This window comes from Pholcus phalangioides, unplaced genomic scaffold (assembly GCF_987345545.1).
Source record: "Pholcus phalangioides strain wild (caught in Gottingen) unplaced genomic scaffold, Ppha-v1.0 ptg000010l_1, whole genome shotgun sequence".
NCBI classification, from domain to species: Eukaryota; Metazoa; Arthropoda; class Arachnida; order Araneae; family Pholcidae; genus Pholcus; species Pholcus phalangioides.
The window spans coordinates 44,044,514-44,065,942 of record NW_028301603.1 but is presented as its reverse complement, the minus strand read 5'-3'; the positions used below and the strand labels follow the sequence as shown (position 1 = coordinate 44,065,942).

At 41.9% G+C, this 21,429-nt stretch overlaps 1 protein-coding gene across 1 annotated transcript; it reads left to right on the top strand.

The window, feature by feature from the left end:
• Positions 1–562: 562 nt before the first annotated feature.
• LOC149081561 (carcinine transporter-like) lies at positions 563–21,137 on the top strand. Its single transcript, XM_089238502.1, has 10 exons — positions 563–1,215; positions 11,624–11,727; positions 14,021–14,175; positions 14,861–15,029; positions 15,309–15,435; positions 16,668–16,780; positions 16,952–17,166; positions 18,115–18,296; positions 18,462–18,628; positions 19,129–21,137. Exons 1-10 carry the CDS (start codon positions 823–825, stop codon positions 19,187–19,189), a joined length of 1,686 nt encoding a protein of 561 aa, XP_089094628.1. The 5' UTR covers positions 563–822; the 3' UTR covers positions 19,190–21,137.
• The last annotated feature ends 292 nt before the right edge of the window (positions 21,138–21,429 follow it).

Sequence of the window (21,429 nt, the reverse complement as noted above, 5' to 3'; positions counted from 1 at the left end):
ATTACACTTCACTTCTGAAATAAAGATGGCAGCGAAAAAAAAAACCAAAAAACAACACGCACAACATTATATACGCTCTCAGACTGTTAGGAACACACATTCACACTTCCGGAACAACTCAATCGGCAGTAAATTGTCCATGGCGATAGACCGGAGTTGTGGTCGGTTTGAAAGAAAATTAAAATTTATAATCGATTCCCAGGCCCTATCTTTAATGCATTATGCGCAAGAGAAATACGTTACAATGTGAATTCTTTCGTGAATAATTTAAGTGCTAACGATATCATTCCAGAAATCGTTCTTGCGATTCCTTATCTCTTTCTCTTTTGCTCTGTTTTATTCTATTTCTGTACAAGAAGAAAAAAACTATTGCTGTTATAAGACAGAGGGAAGATCAGCCAAAAAAAAAATCTATCTCTCTCTCTCTTCTTCTTCCCTCTGGAGTCCAAAGAACTTTTTGCCAGTTCCAATGCCATGTCCTAATGCCAAAGAAAATGCCTCTTGTGATGCTTCCATGTTATCGTTTGACTCTCTCTGACGTCAAACACGTTGACGGTCCAATGGATCTTCGCCGAACGCTTCTTTTTCTTTTCTTTACGATTTTAGCACCATTATCTCCGAGGAATATCAATGCATGTGCAAACGCGGGAACATAAAAATGAGTTCCGCGCTTCTTTTTTGAATAAGTTGGCGGTCCCCCGAGACTAGTTAGTTAGTGTTGTGGCCAAACTAGCCACGGGAAGGTCAATACAAGTTGCAGGCAGTATTGAATCGATCCACAAACTCCCAATAAGGTTTGATTGAAGAAGAACCGCAAACAACATGGATTTCGAATCGATCCTCAAAGAAGTCGGTGATTTCGGACGCTACCAGAAGAACCTGATGCTGACTTTCATGGCACCGACGACTTTCGCGTCGGCTCTGTACGTCCTTAACGTGATATTCATGGTCGCGGTGCCGGATCATTGGTGTTCGGTGCCGGAGTTGTCGTCTTACAACGTGACGGACTCGCAAAAGAAGATGCTGTCCATACCGAAGCTCCAGGACGGCAGTTACTCGAAGTGCTCCATGTATTCCCTAAACTATTCGGCAGTGATGGCCGAATATAAAGCGAGCGGGGTGTTGCCCAAACCTTCCCTGGCCTGGCCGACCAAGAAATGCGCCAATGGGTGGCAGTACGACCAAGACCGGTACCAGGAGACCATAGTATCACAGGTAAGTTTCAATACATCCAAATATTTACCGTCAACAATTATTTCATGCTTTATTCCGGCCTATCACCAGGGCCACAACTGAGTTTGGGCAGGGGTGTCTGGTGTCCCCGGGCACTGAACCAGGTAAGGTGCTGAGCTTACTTTTTTCGGTAAAAATTCACGGGGAGATGAGCGCTAAAATAGATATTGGCCTCGAGTCACAGGGCGAATTTTTGTTTCTGGTTACGGCTCTGTCTATAACCATTATGGCTCTGTCTAACGTGCCGCGCCTACCGTTTCACACCTTGAAGTGCAGTTATTTAGGCATATCTTGTTGGGGACACCTGATGGTGAATGCATGTGTGTAACATTGTGTTTCATGGGATAGATAGCCGCTGCTATCTAGGTTGTTCGTCAGTGTATAGCAGGGATTTGAAAATTGTAGGCGCCAGTTTTCCACGGTGACTAGAAAATCGGTATTGGCGCCTAAAAGTTTTTAAACGTGGCTGTGAAATTGGAGTAAATTTCTAAATAGGAGTCTGAGGGTGACCCAAAATTTCTGATTTCATTGCTATGTTATATGTGTTATTATATATTATAATTATTATGTAAACATGGAAAAGTAAAAGAAAATATTTAGGACAGTTTGTCTTGAGCCCAATACCATACTTGGTGGCTCTTAAGAAATTGGGCTGGTGCCTAATTAAATATATAAAGGGGTTGGACAAAATAAAGTGACACCTGTGACATGAGATAAAATTTTTATTAATAGGCTGTTGGCCCTCCTTTTGCATTAATTGCAGCTTGTATATTTTGGAATGGACAAATACAAGTCATGCACTACAGATACGTAGCTACTCCTCCTGCAAAAAGGTCACTAATTCAGAACGTGTCTTTGGAGGTGGAAACCTATTGCGCAGTTTGGCCTCCAAAATACCCCACTAAGGTTCAATTATATTAAGATCAGGGGACTGAACGGGCCACATGAGGTGTTGCAGTTCATTATCGTGTTCATCAAGTCAGTCTCCGACAATTCCAACGGTGTGAACGGGCGAATTATCTTCTTGGAACACAGTTCGATAATCAGGGAACAAATATTGCACCATTGGATGAAGATGGTCAGCCAGAATACTGACATAAACCGATGCTTTAACCCGCCCATCCAGGACAACAAGTGGACCGATACCGCGGTGAGACATGACGCTCCACAGCATGGCATTCTCCCATTGTTGTTGTGTCCAATTCTTATGTTCGCGACACCATGTTCGTCGTTTCAAGACATTGCATGGTATCGCAAATGATTTTGGAATAGCCGCTCTACCTTGTATGTTTGCTGCATGCACTTCACGGCGGATAGTTTTTGTCGATACACCTTCCTGTAGATGTGTGCTCATCTCAGGTGTTATCTGGGATGCTGTTATCTTGTGCTTTCTGGCCACACACACACAATCCGCTTCAAAACCCTTCTGGGTCTATCAGTCATCTTCGACTTTTGGCCACTGTTATGCTTGGTAGATGATGCCTTTTCCTGTTTGCTATAAGCTGTCATTACCATCGACACAATACTTCTCCCGACACCAAGGGTGGCTGTTTTCGTTACTGTGGCCCCGGCAAGACGGGCTCCAACAATCGCGCCTCTTTCGAAATCTGTGAGGCCAGCCATAACGAAGTTTAAACGCCCCAATATACATCGCACCCGAACTCTATCACTGGTACGGCTAGACTGATGTGTGCACATTCTCGTCCGCTAGGTGGCACTCTTCCACACTAGAGGGCGAGAGTATACGAGAGGTTCCCTCGAGTGTTGTTTTTTTCCCAGGTGTTCATATTATTTTGAGCAACCCCTGTATATATATTTAGGTTTGTCACGCCCCTGATGTATAGGTGAGATTTTTATTGGAAGAAAGCCGGAATCTGTGCTTCTAGTTGAAAAAAAAAACTCGCATAATGAGGTTCGCATCACAAGTCCAACACAGTTCTTAAGCGCAAACACGAAAATTCAGGTATCTGCACCATCACTTCCAACGTAAGAAACAGATGGCAGCACTTCTCGAATACGAGACAGGAAAAACTTTGACGGCATAAATATATTAGGACCATACAAAACATTTTCCTGCATGAATCTATTCGTTGAAAATTCTCCGGAGGAATGGGGTGCATGAGTGGCTTGCTAGTTGTCCAGTGATACTTCTCTGTAACCGAAATTTTTCGTCCATTAACGGAGAGTGTCTTTTGATGAGCGGAATACATTGAGACCATATTTAATGGGAAGTGTCCGCTAACGAAGAGTGACCACTATGGGAGGTTTCTCACTTTAGTTGGAAAACTTATGTAAATCGACTTCAGTCGACTAGAACTGCAAGATGATGCTGATACTACGTAGAAATCTGGCAAGTTGCGATGAAAAGTCACGTTCACAGCGACGATCCTTTTGAGGTTTATATCAGTTTTCTGATTCTTAATTCGGTTTTTAACCCTTTAAGTGGCGTTGGCGAGATATCTCGCCTCCTTAAAAGCGTCTTATTTTAGCATTGACATGCCTAGGTAATTTGCAAAGTTGATTTCTCAATGGAACACTTTTCTCCTATACCCCTTGCTTTGCACCTGGTGAAAATCGGAAGAAAGCCTACTTAATTGACAAATATATAACATTTTATCGGGGGGGGGGGGTTCAATGATTTATTAAACGCTTAAAGGGTTAATGAAGCAATTGGCAGTGTTGGCAGTTCAAGGGGATCCTACTATATCTGAGCCGTCTAGTTTCAAAACCCATATAGATCCATTTTTTTCGATTTTCAGATTATGCCATTTATTTTTAGTTTTCCTACAGATCTATCAGTCGGCAAAGTTATAGCATTGAAAAGTAGCCAGATGCTATTCGTTTTGCGGTGTGAAAGTAGCGGTTGATTGCAAAACCAGATAAGTAAAGAAATCAGTTTCAAAAGCAGATAGGCGAAAATACGCGTATGAATAGTACAGACAGATCCCATAGAGAGCTTGATTACAAAACCAGCAGATCCAAAAGAAAAAAAAAAGTTTTTCTCTCAAAGTAATATTAGCCAAAATTTTTGTTGAGACTCGTGCCTATCTAATACAAATTTGTAAAACAAAAGAGAGAAGATAAAATTCTTCCATAAATAATGCAATTTGTTCCTCTTGAAAAATTTGTCAAAAGTGGTGATGTATCTGGTTTTGAAACTCAATACGTATCGTGCAGTCCTCCAAGGACGAGAATGTCCTCTATGAAAGAATGCTGCTATTCTGGTCGTGGGAAGATATGGAAGAGAAATCTCAATAACTATAGGACTAGGATTTCTATGACTTTGCATATTTCGCTATTTTTAAGGATAAAGCATTACTTCATGGTTTCCAGTAATCATGGAAATCATGACTCGCATCGCCGGGTTCGAATCCCACCGTCGCCGCAGTGGCGGTCGGTTGAAGTTGGTTTCCTGTCGTTCCCAACTTCGAGGCACAAATGTGAGACGATCTCCCCGTTAAAAAGTCTCGCCGCCGAGAGCAACAGGCCCACACAACGGTATACTATTCAATAATTGCACTTCATACATACTTAGAAAAATTGATGGCAGATGGCAGCACTACACATAACAAACATTACACCGAAACAAACTTTACTGCACGCGCACACACACTTTCCAACTTGTACCAATTCGTTAGAAGTTCCGCAGAAGAATATGGACGAGTCTGGTTTAAGTAGTAGAAGTAATTTTGAGGCATTTTTTCTTTCATGACTTTCAGTAATTTTTGGACATTTTAAGGCATATTTAGGAACATTATTTTGCATATTTCAGAAAAAAATTAAGAGAGATTCCCCCCCCCCCCAAGAGCTCTTTCTTCCCACCTTCATTTCCCACAATTGGCGATTTCAGCAATAATTGGCAATTTTAATTACCTTTGACATCGCTTTTGGCAACGATTGGAGATTTTTTGCCGAACAACTATTGACAACTTTATTTGTGTACCTTTGGCATAATTTTTTACAATGATTTGTGATTTACTGTAATTTACGTATTTTTCTCGAGGTAGATATGGCCAGGGCATTTATAAAAACATATTTTTAGGTATGTGGTGAGATTCGATTTGTATTTTATCTCACAGATGGCGGCACTTGTAAAGCCGATGCCATTGGATTGTCGCGCGGGAAATCGCAGGAGAAGCGACCGAACCATCAAGAGCTTAACATGTCGCTCCGTAGATTTTTTATTTCGTCTTATGTTTCGTGTTGTAAATAAATAATTATTTTAAGAAATTAATCAATTATCCTGATCCATCATTTTATCCAAATCACGCAACCTCATAACCCAAAGTATGGTGACCGCGGACTTCAAACAAGTTCCAGTTTCTTCACTGCAGCACGAGGCAATCTACTGGCGTTTCCCGTGAGTGAACTTTCGCTTTCCGGAACTTGACATCACTTTCCCTGGATTTTCATCATGGAAGTAAGTGCCGTTCAGGTACCACTTTTTAACCACCATGATCCAGCGCTGTGGTTTATCATGTGTGAAAGCACTTTCGCTCTCGCTGTTCCGAAACCGATAACCGAATCTGTCACAAAGTACAACTATGTTGTCGCGAATCTGCCTCCGGAAAGTGCGGCTCTTGTCCGGGACATTCTCGTTAATCCGCCGGCCACGGATCCGTATGAAAGGCTGAAATCGGAACTGATTAAACGGTCGAGCGAGTCGTCGTCCACTCAACTTCGAAAGCTCTTAACATGCGGGTCATTGGGAGATCGGAAACCATCCGACATTCTCCGCGAATTGCGACGACGAGCGGAATCGCATTCTGTCTCCGAAGAATTGCTGATGGAGCTTTTTCTCCAACACTTACCGGCATCAACTCAGTCCATTCTCGCTGCTGTCACTCCACTCGTTCTCGAGAAAGCTGCTCAACTCGCCGACAAAATTCATGAAGTGAACCCTCAGCATGTTGACGCAGTTGAGAAACCGCAACAGCCGGATTCCGTCGCGCAACTTCGGGACGAAGTGGCTCAGTTACGCCGCGAGTTGAAAAACGTCCTGCGTTCGCGTAGCAACTCTCGCCAACGTACCTCACGTGCGCGCAGTCCGCATCCACGATCGGAAAACTGCTGGTATCACAACAAATTCGGCAACAACGCCAAAAAGTGCGTGTCGCCGTGCAAGTTTCAAAAAAACGGGGCGGGCGAGGAGTAATCGCGACATGCTCCTTGCCACAGGCATCTCGTCGCCTTTTTACCATGGACAGAAATTCCAAAATTCGATTCCTGATTGACACTGGATCCGATGTTTCTATCCTTCCAGCATCACCATCACAACGACGCCGCGACGCCACTATGAAGCTCTCTGCTGCTAATGCTTCATCCATTAGTGTTTATGGTCAAAAGAGGGTGACATTAGATTTCAATCTCCGTCGTAATTTCACTTGGACTTTCCTACTGGCTAATGTTTCCACACCCATCATTGGGGCAGACTTTCTGTTCAACTTTGATCTTGTTCCGGATCTCCGACGACGATGTTTGCTGGATAGGACAACAAAACTCAATACTGACTGTGATCTTCACATTGCAGAAGTTCACTCAATCAAACTCATCGAAGGTGACACCATCTACCACAGCCTTCTCAGCAAGTTTCCCGACATCATCAAACCACCACAACCAGGACAACCTGTGAAACACTCTGTCGTGCATCATATCGAGACTGTTGGTCCACCTGTGCATGCCAAACCAAGACGTCTAGCTCCTGATCGATTGAAAATCGTGAAGCAAGAATTTCAGCAGATGCTTGACCTTGGCCATTTACGACCATCGAACAGCTGCTACGCATCACCTCTGCACTTGGTCCCAAAAAAGGACAGTGATGAATGGCGTCCAGTTGGTGATTACCGAGCTTTAAATGCACAGACTGTGAAAGACCGGTACAGTGTTCCAAATGTTCTGGACTTTACATCTGAATTGCATGGTAGTAAAATCTTTTCCCATATAGATCTCATTAGGGCCTATCATCAGATTCCTATACATCCGGAAGATGTCCATAAAAGTGCTATTATCACACCGTTTGGGTTATTCGAGAGCACTCGAATGCAATTTGGCCTTTGCAACGCTGCAGCCACATTCCAAAGGTTTATTGACGAGGTCACTCGTGGACTTCCATTTGTATATGCCTTTGTTGATGACATACTGGTAGCCTCGAAATCACCAGAAGAGCACATCGAACATCTAAGGTTGTTATTCGAACGTCTGCAAATATATGGCCTCAGCATCAAGCCCTCTAAATGTGTATTTGGTGTTTCATCAATTGAATTTTTGGGTTACCAAGTTTCTGGATCTGGCATCGAGCCTTTAACAGATCGTGTTGATTGCATCCTGAACTTTCCTAAGCCAAACACCATCACTCAATTACGACGTTTTCTTGGTCTCTTCAACTTTTATCGTCGTTTTGTGCCCAGAGCTGCACACATCTTAACACCTCTACACAAGTTTTTGGAGGGAATAAAAAACAAAAAGAAATCCAAAAGAGCTACTCAAACCAAGCCAGCTGATATCCTTCAGTGGACTGATCCAGCCGAGCAAGCATTCATCGATGCGAAGCAAGCTTTAGCGGGTGCAACATTACTTCACCATCCAATTCCTGGTGCCAAGCTAAGTCTATGGGTTGATGCCAGTGATTTAGCAGTCGGTGGTTCGCTAATGCAATCAAATGGAAAAGGATGGGAACCCATTGCATTCCTGTCCATGAAACTGACAAAGAGTCAACAGAAGTTCTCCACTTACGACCGAGAACTGTTAGCAATGTACACTGCTGTCAAAAGATTCCGGCACATGCTAGACGGCCGTGAGTTCATAATTTTCACCGATCAGAAACCTCTCGTCTTCGCCTTCAAGCAAAATCCTGATAAATGCAGCCCACGTCAATGGCGACACCTTGACTTCATCTCGCAATTCAGCACTGATGTTCGTCATACTAAAGGTGCAGATAATGTGGTAGCTGACGCTCTTTCAAGAATAGAAATCAACTCTATTTCCAAATCACCATTCCTGGATTTTGACCTTTTTGCAACTGCTCAACGAGAGGATCCTGAATTAAAACAGTTACAGCAAGACAACTCTAATTCACTGACTTTCAAATCAATGCCAAGTCCATTTGCCGCAACAGAACTGGTGTGTGATGTGTCTACAGGCTCACCAAGACCATTTGTTCCAGCGAGCTTCCGCAAGACTATTTTTCATCATTTCCACAATCTTGCTCATGCAGGTGTAACATCATCTACTCAGCTAATATCTGCAAGATACGTTTGGCCTAACATGAGAAGGAACATCAAAGATTGGGTAAAGTGTTGCAATGAGTGCCAACGCTCAAAGGTTCATAAGCATACCAAAACACCTTTAGGCACCTTTGCAACACCCGATGCAAGATTTTCTCATATTCATATCGATCTGGTTGGACCTCTGCCTCCTTCAGAAGGAAAGACATACTGCTTAACAGTAATTGATCGCTACACCAGATGGCCGGAAGTCATACCTGTAGCAGACATCACAGCAGACACAGTTTGTCGTGCCTTGTTCGATGGTTGGATTTGCCGTTATGGATGTCCATCAACCATAACAACCGATCAAGGACGGCAGTTCGAATCATCGCTCTTCAGAGAACTGATCAACCTGCTTGGCACTAGCAGGATTCGTACCACTGCTTACCATCCACAGGCCAATGGCATGGTCGAACGGTTCCACCGTGTCTTAAAAAGCTCATTGAAGGCACATGAGAATCCAAAGTGGACCGTCACATTGCCAGCCATCTTACTTGGTCTCAGGGCAGCCGTCAAGCCGGATATCAAAGCCTCTAGTGCAGAGTTAGTTTTTGGTACATCTTTGAGATTACCTGCAGATCTCTGCACGGATACACCCGGTCAGCTCTCATCAACATACACATACGTACAACAGCTCAGAGAGCGTATGAATAGTATCAAACCATGCAAAACATCACCTCATGGTCAATCCAAAATTTATGTGCATCCTCAACTGCAAACTTGCTCACATGTGTTTCTTCGAATTGACAAGATCACACCACCTTTGACACAACCATATACTGGACCCCATGAAGTGATTTCTCGTAATGAAAAAAATATCACTTTAAATGTAAATGGGAGAAAGACCTGTGTTTCACTTGACAGAGTGAAACCCGCATTTATCTTTAACGATGTCTGTGTGGAACTTGACAAAAACAAGCTCGAAGAAAAGAAAAATGACACTGTGCCAGTACAACCATATGTCACTAGGTCTGGCAGAAAAGTCAAATTCAGTCCTAGGCTGATAACCAAAATTAATTTTGTTTCGAATTGTGCATCATAATATTTTTTTGCATCATATTTTTTTTTAAGTGTATACTTATTGCACATGATTTCCTGCATCATTGTATTATGTCTTGCACACCTATTATTCTGCATCTTATGATTAATTTTTTGTATCACATTTTCATTTTGTATCTCATTTATCGTTCTCTCACCATGTTCCTTCACTGGGGGGAAACTCATGTGGTGAGATTCGATTTGTATTTTATCTCACAGATGGCGGCACTTGTAAAGCCGATGCCATTGGATTGTCGCGCGGGAAATCGCAGGAGAAGCGACCGAACCATCAAGAGCTTAACATGTCGCTCCGTAGATTTTTTATTTCGTCTTATGTTTCGTGTTGTAAATAAATAATTATTTTAAGAAATTAATCAATTATCCTGATCCATCATTTTATCCAAATCACGCAACCTCATAACCCAAAGGTATATACGGCGTATTTTTATTTTCTTTCCTGGCACCTATGAAATTTTCCTGGAGCCTAAATATTTTTTCGATTTGTCAAGCTTTGTCTTAGAGAAGGAATAAATGAGGTATATTAGGTATATTATAATAATTGTATACCTCCTCTGAATACACAAATACTACCCTAATGACGTGATTTTACAACCAACGCAGTTTCATTTCCCATTAATAGAAGTTGAACAAAGTTTTATAAATGGATTATTCGTTATAAAAACCAAGTATGAGAGAGAGAACCATATATATATATATATATGTCTCACGAAACACTGGAGTCGGTTCCAGCTGACGTCACGCGTGACGTCATTCCCCTGCAGAACCGAGTGCAACCGCTTTGCTACCTTGTTAATTACGGTATTTACATTAGGAAGCCTAGAAATACTAGCTAGGATTTTTAACATGGGATGCACCTCATTGGCTAAGATCACTATTACGTCACTAAATCGTCACACCCGATCGTGACTTCGGAACTCGATGCAATGCGCATGCGCGACATATTTATTGGTGCGCGTTTTTCCGGCGACTGTTGGTTGGCGCCAATATATTTCCTGTTGAAAGAAAACTCGAGACACACAGATAATTTCAAGTATCTTTCGAACTTTCTAGAGTTTTAATTATATTTTTGTTCTCACATTTCAAGTAGGTGTAATCAGTGCGCAGTCTTAAGGCATGGGCCTACCCGGGGGCCTCACAAAAATGAGATCCGGTTAAAATTTCCTAGAATTTACCATTTAGGGCCTCAGAAAAACTACTTGGCCCGGGAACTCATGATGCTCTTAAGACGGCCATGGGTGTAACTTTTAGAAGTGATAACTTCGTTATTACCAATAAAACGCAATATAAAAACATAGGAAGCCAGTGGCGTGATGTGGGATGCTCGATCACCCGCGGTAATGTATAGTATGGGTCTGAGCACCCAACTAAATCTATTTAGAAACCTAAATTCCCTATGTAAAGATCAAGACGAGTACCACAAGTTCCAAACACTTCCGACTCCCTGTCGGAAGCAAATGTAAAAAAAAATTCCTAATACACAATGTTTGAAGTTAGTATTATTGTTTTGAATGCTAACATCAATAAGAAGTAACTCACCTACTTGGATTTAATACATTTCTTAGCTCACAGATTATAAAAATACTACGTTCGTATACCACTAAAACCACCATAAACGAACAATCTTTCGCTTAAAATAGGAAATAAGCGACTAAAATGTAAGGCCAGATTACACTATAAAAGTTTTACAAAAGTTAATTTATAAAATTTGAAAATTCAGGCAATAAGTGCATCGGTTACATTTAAGCGAATGTAACAAACAGGCTTATTGGGTGCTTTTTCAAGTTTTATAAACGATCTTTTATCAAACTTTAATAGTGTAATACCGGCGTATAAGCTCATGTCGTCTGGTCTGATATAGAAAAGTAGTAGGGCTGTGACGTCGCACATCATCTACGAGACCACGCCCACTGAGCCAAGGCGGCAAGTGCGACTTTAAAGGGATGATGTATAGTCCTTCATATAGCCCTGAATGGAAATACTTTACAACACGAAAAAATTAATTAAACACGGTTTGTTTATACATTTCTTCCCTTTGATTTTGGAAATAATCTGAATTTCTTTGACAGTGGGATCTGGTGTGTGACCGAAACCACATGCCGAGCTTGGTGCTCACCCTGGCGAATGCCGGAAGCGTCTTCGGATCCTTCATATTCTCTGCGATGGCCGACAGGTTAGTTGGAGAATTTTCGACATACCATATCTTATAAGACGAGTGTGGAAAAGTGTTTCTTGTGAGAAGTGACGTCTAATTGTTCAAAAAAAAAAAAAAAAAATCGACATCGTGGGCAGCTGTCGGCTATGGCGATAATACTGACGTCGCATTACACAGCAATGGCGGATAGCGAGTCGGCCTGGGTTCCCAGTGGCTATAGATCGCTTAGTATTCAACAGAAAAGGAAAAAAAAAAGAGCTAGATGTGTGTGTGAGAGAGTGAAAAGAAGAGGTTTTTCTTTTATACAGGTCAACGATGAGTAGCCAAATTTTAATAATTTTTTGCGGCTTTAATAATAATTGTACTCCGACACCATTTTTTGTAAGTGTTTATGGGTAAGAGACGAATGTACTTAAATTTTTTCACAGTTTTTTGAAGACACCTCGTGACCTTTTTCTTGTAAGGTCACACACATCTCTTCGTCAATATTCATGTGCCATAAAATGTGGATCAAAAAAGAAATGAGGACATAACTTTGATTACATTTTATAGGTTTGTCAAGGGAAAAAGAAGTGATCTCGTTAAAGAAAAATGAAGTGCTTACTGCCATCTGTTGACAGAAAAATGAGACTTCTCACTAGACATAAAAGAATATTTGTATAATAGAACTCAATTTATTTTCATTCAAAAAAGGAAAATCAGCATCAAAAATTAATAAAGTACATGATAAACTTTTATACAAGTTTTATAAAATTGTAAGAACAATTTAATAAGTCATTTATTTATAAAAATAAATTAATTAATTGTAATAAATATAGGTGCCACGGTTCCCCACTGCATTTGCCGCATGCCGAAAAAACGACGGATGCCAGATTTTTGAATGTGGGAGTCCGGTCCGTCCTACGAAACCCTTGCTCTAGAAGGTGTGTGTTGGTACAGCACGGCTCAACGGAACACATAATGTTCTCAGAAGATCGATATTAATCTATATTAAATTCTGAATAAACCCGCGAATTGGAATAAAATTTGACCCTGTTGCAAACGTATTTTATCCAACGCAACCTCCCACCCCACCAGCGTACGACCTTGAGACCAGTGTGTACGGAACGACCGGCAATTTTCACCCCTCCCCAATGTTTGATTCATGCCTGTCTGCGCCTTTGCCTACAATCATGCCCATAAAAAATTTAGATGGTGGATATCAGTCTAAGATAGTCACAGGAAACGCGGCTCTGCTACAATCTAATAGGACTCATATACCATGAAATGTGGACCAACCAAGAAATGAGGATATGTCCCAAAACTGCCCTTATAGGGGTGTGCGGTCGCAACTCGACCGGCATTTACGATAACAATAATTCCTTTCAAAAAATTTTGAATTTCTACCATATCTGGAACTGGTCTTTTAATAAATTCTGAATTTTCATCAATTTTTTCTTTCATTCCAAATTTTCACCGATTCTCTGAAATTATTTCTTGCATTTATTCTTAATTTTCATTTTTTGATTTTTCGATTCCCCCCCCTCTCTCTCTCACAGAAGGAAAAATCGGGGCTAATCGGGCCCCGCGTCTGGTGGGGGGGGGGGGGGCTGACATGCCGCTCGTCTATTAAACTTTGATTACATTTCATTGGTTTGCCAAGGAAAAAAAAAGTGATCTCGTTGAAAAAAATCAAAAAGTTCTTGCTGTCATTGGTTGGTAGAAAATATTATTTTCCATTATTAACAGAATATTTAATCTCCCAGTTCATTTTCGTGCAGAAAAAAGGTACGTACATGAGGATCAAAAATAGAGAAATTACGGTACATGACAAAATTTTACACAAATTTTATAAAATTGTGACAGTATTTTAATAAGTTCATGTGCTCACTCAGTCGGTAACTCATTCACTCATTTGGTCAGTCAAACGAATACCCTCTCGGTCATTCATACGGTCACTCACTCATTCACTTGGTCACTCACTCATTCACTTGGTCACTCACCCACTCACTTGATCCCGTCCAGGGGTGAAATGTACCGGTGACGAAACATCGGGGGTTAAACGTGCACCTGCTAAAACAGTGCCCCGGTACTAATGTGTACGATGACGTTGGAGTCTTGGGTGCAGTATTTTGCAGATCGGAGAACCCATGATGTGATCCCCTGTGGTAGAACCTATTCAGTAACGTCCTTTATTTGTGAACGCTTGCCAACATCGTGGGAAGTTCAAGTACTGTCCGCTCCAAACGATTCCCAATGGGATGAAACAATATTATTATATATTCCGTTTATCAGTATTCCCCAATAATAATCACTGCTTCTAATTTTCTAGGCAAGGACGCAAAGTAGCATTTCTCGCCAACGTATCCGTAGCTGCAATTTCGGGAGTACTGTCCATCTTCTCGCCGACTTTCGCCGTTTTCGCCATCCTGAGAGCACTGACCGGTTCGACCGTTCCGTCCAACTTCCAGCTTCCGTACATCATAAGTAAGTAGTACACCAACACACGGTATATATATATATATATATATATTACTTTGAACGTCATAAAAGTAGTCTCCAAGAGCGTGTGGAGAAAATTCATCTCGAACTTCCGGGGTGTGTCCGGTCTTCAAAGGTCAAAGGTCCCAACTCAATTACTTACTCACTCGGTCACTCATCCATTCACTGGTTCACTTTGGTCATCATGTGGTTACTCGCTTACACACTCACACGGTCACTCATAAAGTTACTCATTCACTCATATGGCCACTCACTAGTTCATTCACCATCTCATTTGGTCATTCACTCGCTCACAAATTCGCTCACTTGCTCAATCACTCGCTCACAAATTCGCTCACTTGCTCAATCACTCACTCACTTCCGACGAACTGTTGTCGTTGAATTTTCCCAGGGAAGATTTCTCCATCTGTGAATTATCTTGTCGATAGATTCGCTGGGCAGTGAATTGTTTATCGGTGATTTTTCCGTAAATTGTCTAGGAGCCAACCCATGCCTTTGTGGGATAAAGTTGCCTCGATGGAAATAGCTGGCCCGGAAAAAAACCGGAATTAGTTTTTTTTTTGCCACCAATGAGTAAAAACATAACCATTTTTAATGTATAGAGTAGTATCATGATTACCATTATTATGCGAAATGTCCTCATACTAAATTCACCGTTCTCAATTAACAGCTGTCGAGCAAGTCGGTCCTCGCCAGAGGGCGAAGCTGGTCTGTCTTTCTTGGATATTATGGACCATGGGCGCCTGTTGCCTTGCTCTGGTGGCTTTCGTGTCCCGCCACTGGTCGACGTTGGGACTCGTCACTACTCTTCCCATCGCTGTTTTTTATGTCTATAACAGGTGAGTTTCATAGTGCTGCATATTATCAGTTTTTACAATGCCTTCTTGACCAGTTGAATACCCTGGATTAATCGTTATGGTCATCGTTATTGGTATGCAGCTGTGTAGGAAGGTAGTGGAATAAGCCTACAAAGATTTGTGTACCAGCTGGGATACGTTTGATTTTGCCCAGCTGATCAGAATTGGCTGCGGTGTCCCGGTTGTCCGAAAAGACCATGATATAATTAAGTATAACAAGCGAAATAAGTTTCTTAATTAGGTGTATTTGTTTGTGCACAGTTACCTGACACAGTCACCACGTCAGCTGTTGAGCGAAGGAAAGTGCGAGGAAGCCGAGGAGATCATCGAGAGGATCGCGATCGTCAACGGCCGCAACAAGCCCAGGGATCTCTTGTCTAAGCTCAAGGTTAGTATTTGCACCTTCGTATAAATTTTCTGTGGTATATAATACAATGTTTTGTTTTTATAATAAAACTTTCCGGATACACCCACCCTTCGGGAACGCTTCGATATCTCTATGAGATGGGAAGCGGGGTGTGTCCGGTCTTCAAAGGTCAAAGGTATATAATACACAGTTTCCCAACTTCTTTTTTATCCTGATGGGACCCATGAAATAACATTCATGATTGAGGGAACCCATGCAATTAGGGACGCCAGAGAGGGAGCAGAAAAATCAAAAAAGAACGAGAGGCAGAAAATCAGAAAAAAGACTAGGGGGGAAGGCAGAAAATCAGAAAAGAAGGTAGGCAGAAAGTCAAAAAGCGTCAAAGGAGGCAGAAAATCAGAAAAAGAAAGGGTGGGCAGAAAATTAGGAAAAGACAGGAAGGCCGAAAAAAAATTGTGGCAGAAGATTGGAAAATAAAAGGCAGCAGAAAATCAGAAAAAAGGGGACAGAAAATCAGAAAAAAGGGGACAGAAAATCAGTAAAAGAAAAACGGGGCAGAAAGTCAGAAAAGAAAAGGGCAGAAAATCAGGAAAAGATGAAGGGAGGCAGAAAATCAGAAAAGGTGAAAACAGGCAGAAAATCAGAAAAGGTGAAAACAGGCAGAAAAACCAGGAAACAACAAAGGAGGCAGAAAATCAGAAACTAAAAAAAAGACAGAACATCAGAAAAGGACAAAAGATTCGGAAAATCAGAAAAGAACAACGGAGACAGAAAAATCAGGAAAGGACAAAGGGAGGCAGAAAACGGAGAAAAGAAAAAGAGGGCAGAAAAGAAGAAAGCCAGAAAAGAGGTGGGCAGAGAATCAGAAACAAAGACCACACGCAGGGGCAAGAAACCAGAAAAGAGCAGATTTCGTAATTTCTTTTATTTGCCTTTTTCGTTGGTGAATTTTTCTGAGTGTTATTAGCCAAAGTTTATCAATTTTCCAAAAGCAAAGGAGACAAAAATTCAGAAAAAGGGCAAAAAGAGTGGGGAGGAAGGGCTAGAAATTCTGAAAAGAGCAGGGAGATACGCAGGAAAAGACATGACGCGAAATATATTTTGAAACAGCACGGACTGATTGGATGGCTTTCGTCGAACTTTCAACTATGCGTCAATGGGAACACTAGGATTCAGCCGAAACCCGGTTGAGAAACGTTAGCATTAAAATATAACCCTTCTGTAGCAATAAGTCTGTTTCCTCTTTATTACAGAAAATCAGCGAAAACGTGAAGAACACGGACGACGGCACCCATTCAAGCTCGTTATTGGACATCATCAAATACCCACAGCTAAGAAAGAAACTCTTGGTTGTGACTCTCAACTGGTAAACACTTTATTGACAAATATGTAAACACTTTATTGACAAACGATGTTGCTGCCATCTGTCGGCTGGCTAATTACAATAAACGAGTTAATTTATATTGTTTTGTGCAGCTGTATCGGGATCCTAAAGCCTTGCTGAGGAAAACTAAATGTTGTCCTTTTGTGTTTGCAGGACAGCGATCGCCATCGCCTACTTCGGCCTGACCATAAACGCCACGAACCTCGGAGGAAACGACTTCTTGAATTTTTTCCTGCTGTCCGTGGTGGAGCTTCCGGCTTTTCCATTGGCCCTGTTCATAATGGAGAGGCTGGGCAGGAGGTGGTCCAACACGATATTCGTGTTGTTGACTGGCACCGCGTGCCTGGTGCCTTCTTTCTTAGCCGACGGTATGTATTTACTTATTTGGGTCGTTGAAAAGCCAGGGCCGTCTTAACGCATTTGCCACACCCGGGGTCGTCGGGATAATTAGATTTAGTGCTATGAGTTTTTGAAAGCAAGTATAGAAGCTGGTGTACCCAGGTACTTCCAGCTAAGTGGGAGGGGGGGGGGGGAGGCTCAAAAATATCGCTTCGCTCGAGGGCCATGTCACTGTTTACATGTTTACACAGCTTTGTGGGCAACGTTGGATGCTCATTCGTACGATTGCGAATGCGCTCAAAAGATATCAGTGCGAGCGTACTGCAAGAATGTACTCGAAAATATCTGAACGAACGCTCCACCGTGAAAATTGTACTCAATAAATATCAAAACGAGCGTATACTCAACCCCGAATGCGTTCAAAAGATAACTGTGCAAGTGTACTAGATTGCTGATGCACTCAAAAATATCTACTCGATCGAAAATTAACAAAAAAAAAAAGTCAGTACGAGCGTACACAATCGCAAATGTGCTCAAAAAATATCAAGTACGAGCGTGCGAATGCACTCAATAATTATCAGCACAAAAGCCTATTTGATACATTTTGAATGCGCTCAATTGCAAGCGTACTCGACAACAAATGAGCTCACAAAAATATCAATGCAAGCATACTAGATCGCGAATACACTCGAAAAATAACTTGTGTAAGCGTACTCAATTGTTAATATACTAAAAAATATCATCACGAGCGTACTCGATCATTGATTTACTCACTAAATATCAACACAAGTGTACTAGATCGTTAATGCGCCCAAAAATATCAGAGCAAGTGTACTTGATCTCGAGTGTGTGCGTATAATTCACCCAATTCTGCCTTAAATTATAATGCGACACGTAGATAATACTATTCGTAACTCGAAGTCATTCTCATATAAGCTTGCAGTTTCCATCTAAAAGGTCTGTTTGTTTCCGTACAGATATGGAGGGTATCGCCGTCACAGCGTCCATGTTGGGCAAGTTTGGATCAGCTGCGGCGTTCATGGTGATCTACCAGCAGGCGGCGGAGCTCTACCCGACGCCCGTCAGAGCGATAGGCATGGGCCTGGGCTCGACCGTATCTTCTTTGGCTGTGATATGCATGCCTTACGTGTGCTACCTGGTAAGTACTACTTACTCTTATAATGTGCGGTACCTCCACTTGGATGAAAGCAGCAGCAGCGAATTAATCGGCAACCTAGGGAAATAGCCTTGGTTGCTGAAAACCCTGAAGAATCTAGTCACAGTCAATTAATCAGCTATTAATTTCTGTCCTCTTGTTTTACAGGGTATGTACAACCAAGCCATTCCTTTCCTGATAATCGGTGCCTTCTGCGTATCGGCCGGTTTGGTGGCGCCCCTCGTTCCAGAGACTCTGAATAAGAGACTCCCGCAGACCATAATGGATTCCGAGAGCTTCGGGATGGGGTCGTTCCGCTGTTCCTCTAGCCAAAAGTATGTAATGAAGTACTTAATATACACCGTAATGAACACCGAGTGTTTAAGAAATGTGGATTGGGCAAAGACAAATCGGAATCATATAGAAAAAGGCGGGTCGCAAACACCATATTTATGCAGTAGATGGCGTTTTTCGACGGCGGGGTAATGATCGTGAATACTTTCAGGTCATCGTCATTTTACGAGTATCCTTCTGAAGTCACACATCACTAACGCAACTCATACGGAACCGCGGATAAGCGAAGGCTCTATAAATGGGAAACGGGAGGGTGTCCTGAGAGAATTCACGAGCAGAATCTCAGCCGATGAATGCCATTTAACGGATGAAGATGGCGTTTGGAATCCTGTACTTCAAAATGATCCTGATTTGCCTTTGAGCATTCTCCCTCCATCAGATCTTTGTAATGCATTTCAGAAACACCCCTTATGCGTATATTACACTCTAATATACATTATTAACGAAAACAACGTTTTTTTTTTTAATTTTTTTCTCCCAGTGAGGACGGTGATGGCAAAGAGGAAAATGGTGACAAGACGGATGGTGCTTCGAATGTGTGACGAGCACTGAGCTTGGATCATCCGAATGGAACAGGAGCGGTTCCCTTGGTACTAGCCAATGAACGATTCGCATGTGACGAGACACTTACGAGGGAATGGTATGCTTCCCACCAACGCCCGAATCAAATGCCATCCCGTGGGTGAACCAATGGTGCTGCATCTGTGATGAAAGTTTTCTTCAGAGATAAATTATCATATTGTATGTTGTATATAATATATGTTTTGTGTGCACAATACGCGCGTGTAATATAAGTGTATAGGGTTACCGAAATTCCTCTTCCCCACAATCAGAGGATTCTGCACGGCACTCTACTGATTCAGATGCCACCGAAATTCGAACAACAGACATTTCAGTTGATACTAGGGAAAGACCAACGTGTGTAGACCCAAAATTGCAAAAAAGGAACCACAGCTAAACGCTTTTCGGAACTATATGAAGCTCCTTCATCAGTAGCAAAGTCAAGGATAGTGAGGAGTATTTTCAATATTCTTTTCTTTGCTACTGATGAAGGAGCTTCATATAGTTCCGAAAAGCGTTTAGCTGTGGTTCCTTTTTTGCAATTTTGGGTCTACACACGTTGGTCTTTCCCTAGTATTGTCTCACTCAAAAGGTAATTCATTCCTACTTCACTTCATCTGCTAATCATTACTTGGTACAAAAATTCCTCGACAGATAGAGCCACTGCTCGATAAATAATTTCACGCGTGTGTGTGTCTTGGTTAAAAAAATTCGTGGTTCCCATTCGCAAACCATGTTTTCAAGAGCTGGACGCAGGGATTCCGACAAACGCTGCTTTTTTATATAAGTATAATGCATGTCATGAAGTGAGGAGGTGGGGGTTGAAATGTTATGAAGCTCCAGACTCTGCCGCAAAGCCATTATTCTGACCGGGGCCCCCTGCTCTGTCTCCTGAAGATATGTAAGCAGTTTGTCCATGTGGACGCGTGGGCCCATGTAAGAGAGATCTCAGCAACGGGATACATCTGGTAGCAGAATTCTGCCATTTCATGTCTTTCAGACGTGACAGAATCATGGGCATGCCCCCGCGATCCCCTTCAAGAGTAGGCCTACTACTACTAAACTGCTCACGTACCTCGTATATATATTTTCCTGTGGAATTTCTAACAAAAGTTTGGCTCCAACCCGAAGCAGTTCTTTTTTTGTTCTCAACTCCGTAAATTCACTACAGGGTGCTCCCCCGAGAGAAATCTTTCCTGAGGTCCCGTCAAAGATCACAGTCTAGGGTCCCTTGGGGTGTGAGTGACGCAGTGGTAAGAAGGTGCTCGTCTACCAATATGAAGGCCAGTGTCAGGTCCGTGGGTTCGATTACTTGGAGAAGTACATAGATATAATTTCTTTCTTTACTGAACCTGAGGCGACTCCCGATAGATGTAGCCGTCCCCCAATATGCTCTCGCAAAGTCGAGACGAGTATAGAAGTATGTTGTGACTTTCTCTATATGAAGAAATATTTCCGACCCATTGCGATCGATCGGTAGTAAATTGCTGTATAATGATATGACCGGAGTAGGTTATCGGTGAAGTAGTCTAAGGGGACCCTGCTGCAGAATGTGGGAGTCATGGTTACTCTCGGTAGACTTGCGAATAGGAACCTACTGAAAAGGGATTTCTATAGCGGAGGTGCCATCTATCTATATTTGGTGTCATTTGAACAACTAGAACGATCTCTGATTGGGTGGGGAAGGGTTTACATTGATAACCCTGTTTATTGTATACGTATGTCAACCGAAAACATGATTTTATTATAAGCTGTTGATTGTTCTCATTGGATGGAAAAAATGTACATACCGCAATCCTCATCCGATGATTTATTCGTCTCTCCAATGGAGAGATTTTACATTACGCTGTATTATATATATTGGAAAGAGCATTTTGACGCTCATGTAAATGCGATATCTGGTGGTTTTATTCTTAATTAAAATCTGAAAAGAAAAGAAACTTTTTCCATCACTTGTTATAAATAATATGAAAAAAAAAACCAACAAACAAACGATCACTGTGTGATAAGAGTGCTGTCCATGGTAGAACAAAGACCAGATTCACGCACAACAGAAAAGTGTACACCTTGAAAATCTCGAACCATCCCTGGTTTGCTAGGGCTCCATTCTGCTGCGGTAGCATTTCATAAACCCCTTCATCCAGTGTCGCCATTTGCCGCCGAGTGTTGCATTGTGCAGTTTTTATTATTTATTTTTCACATAAAGATAGCGTCCTCTGGG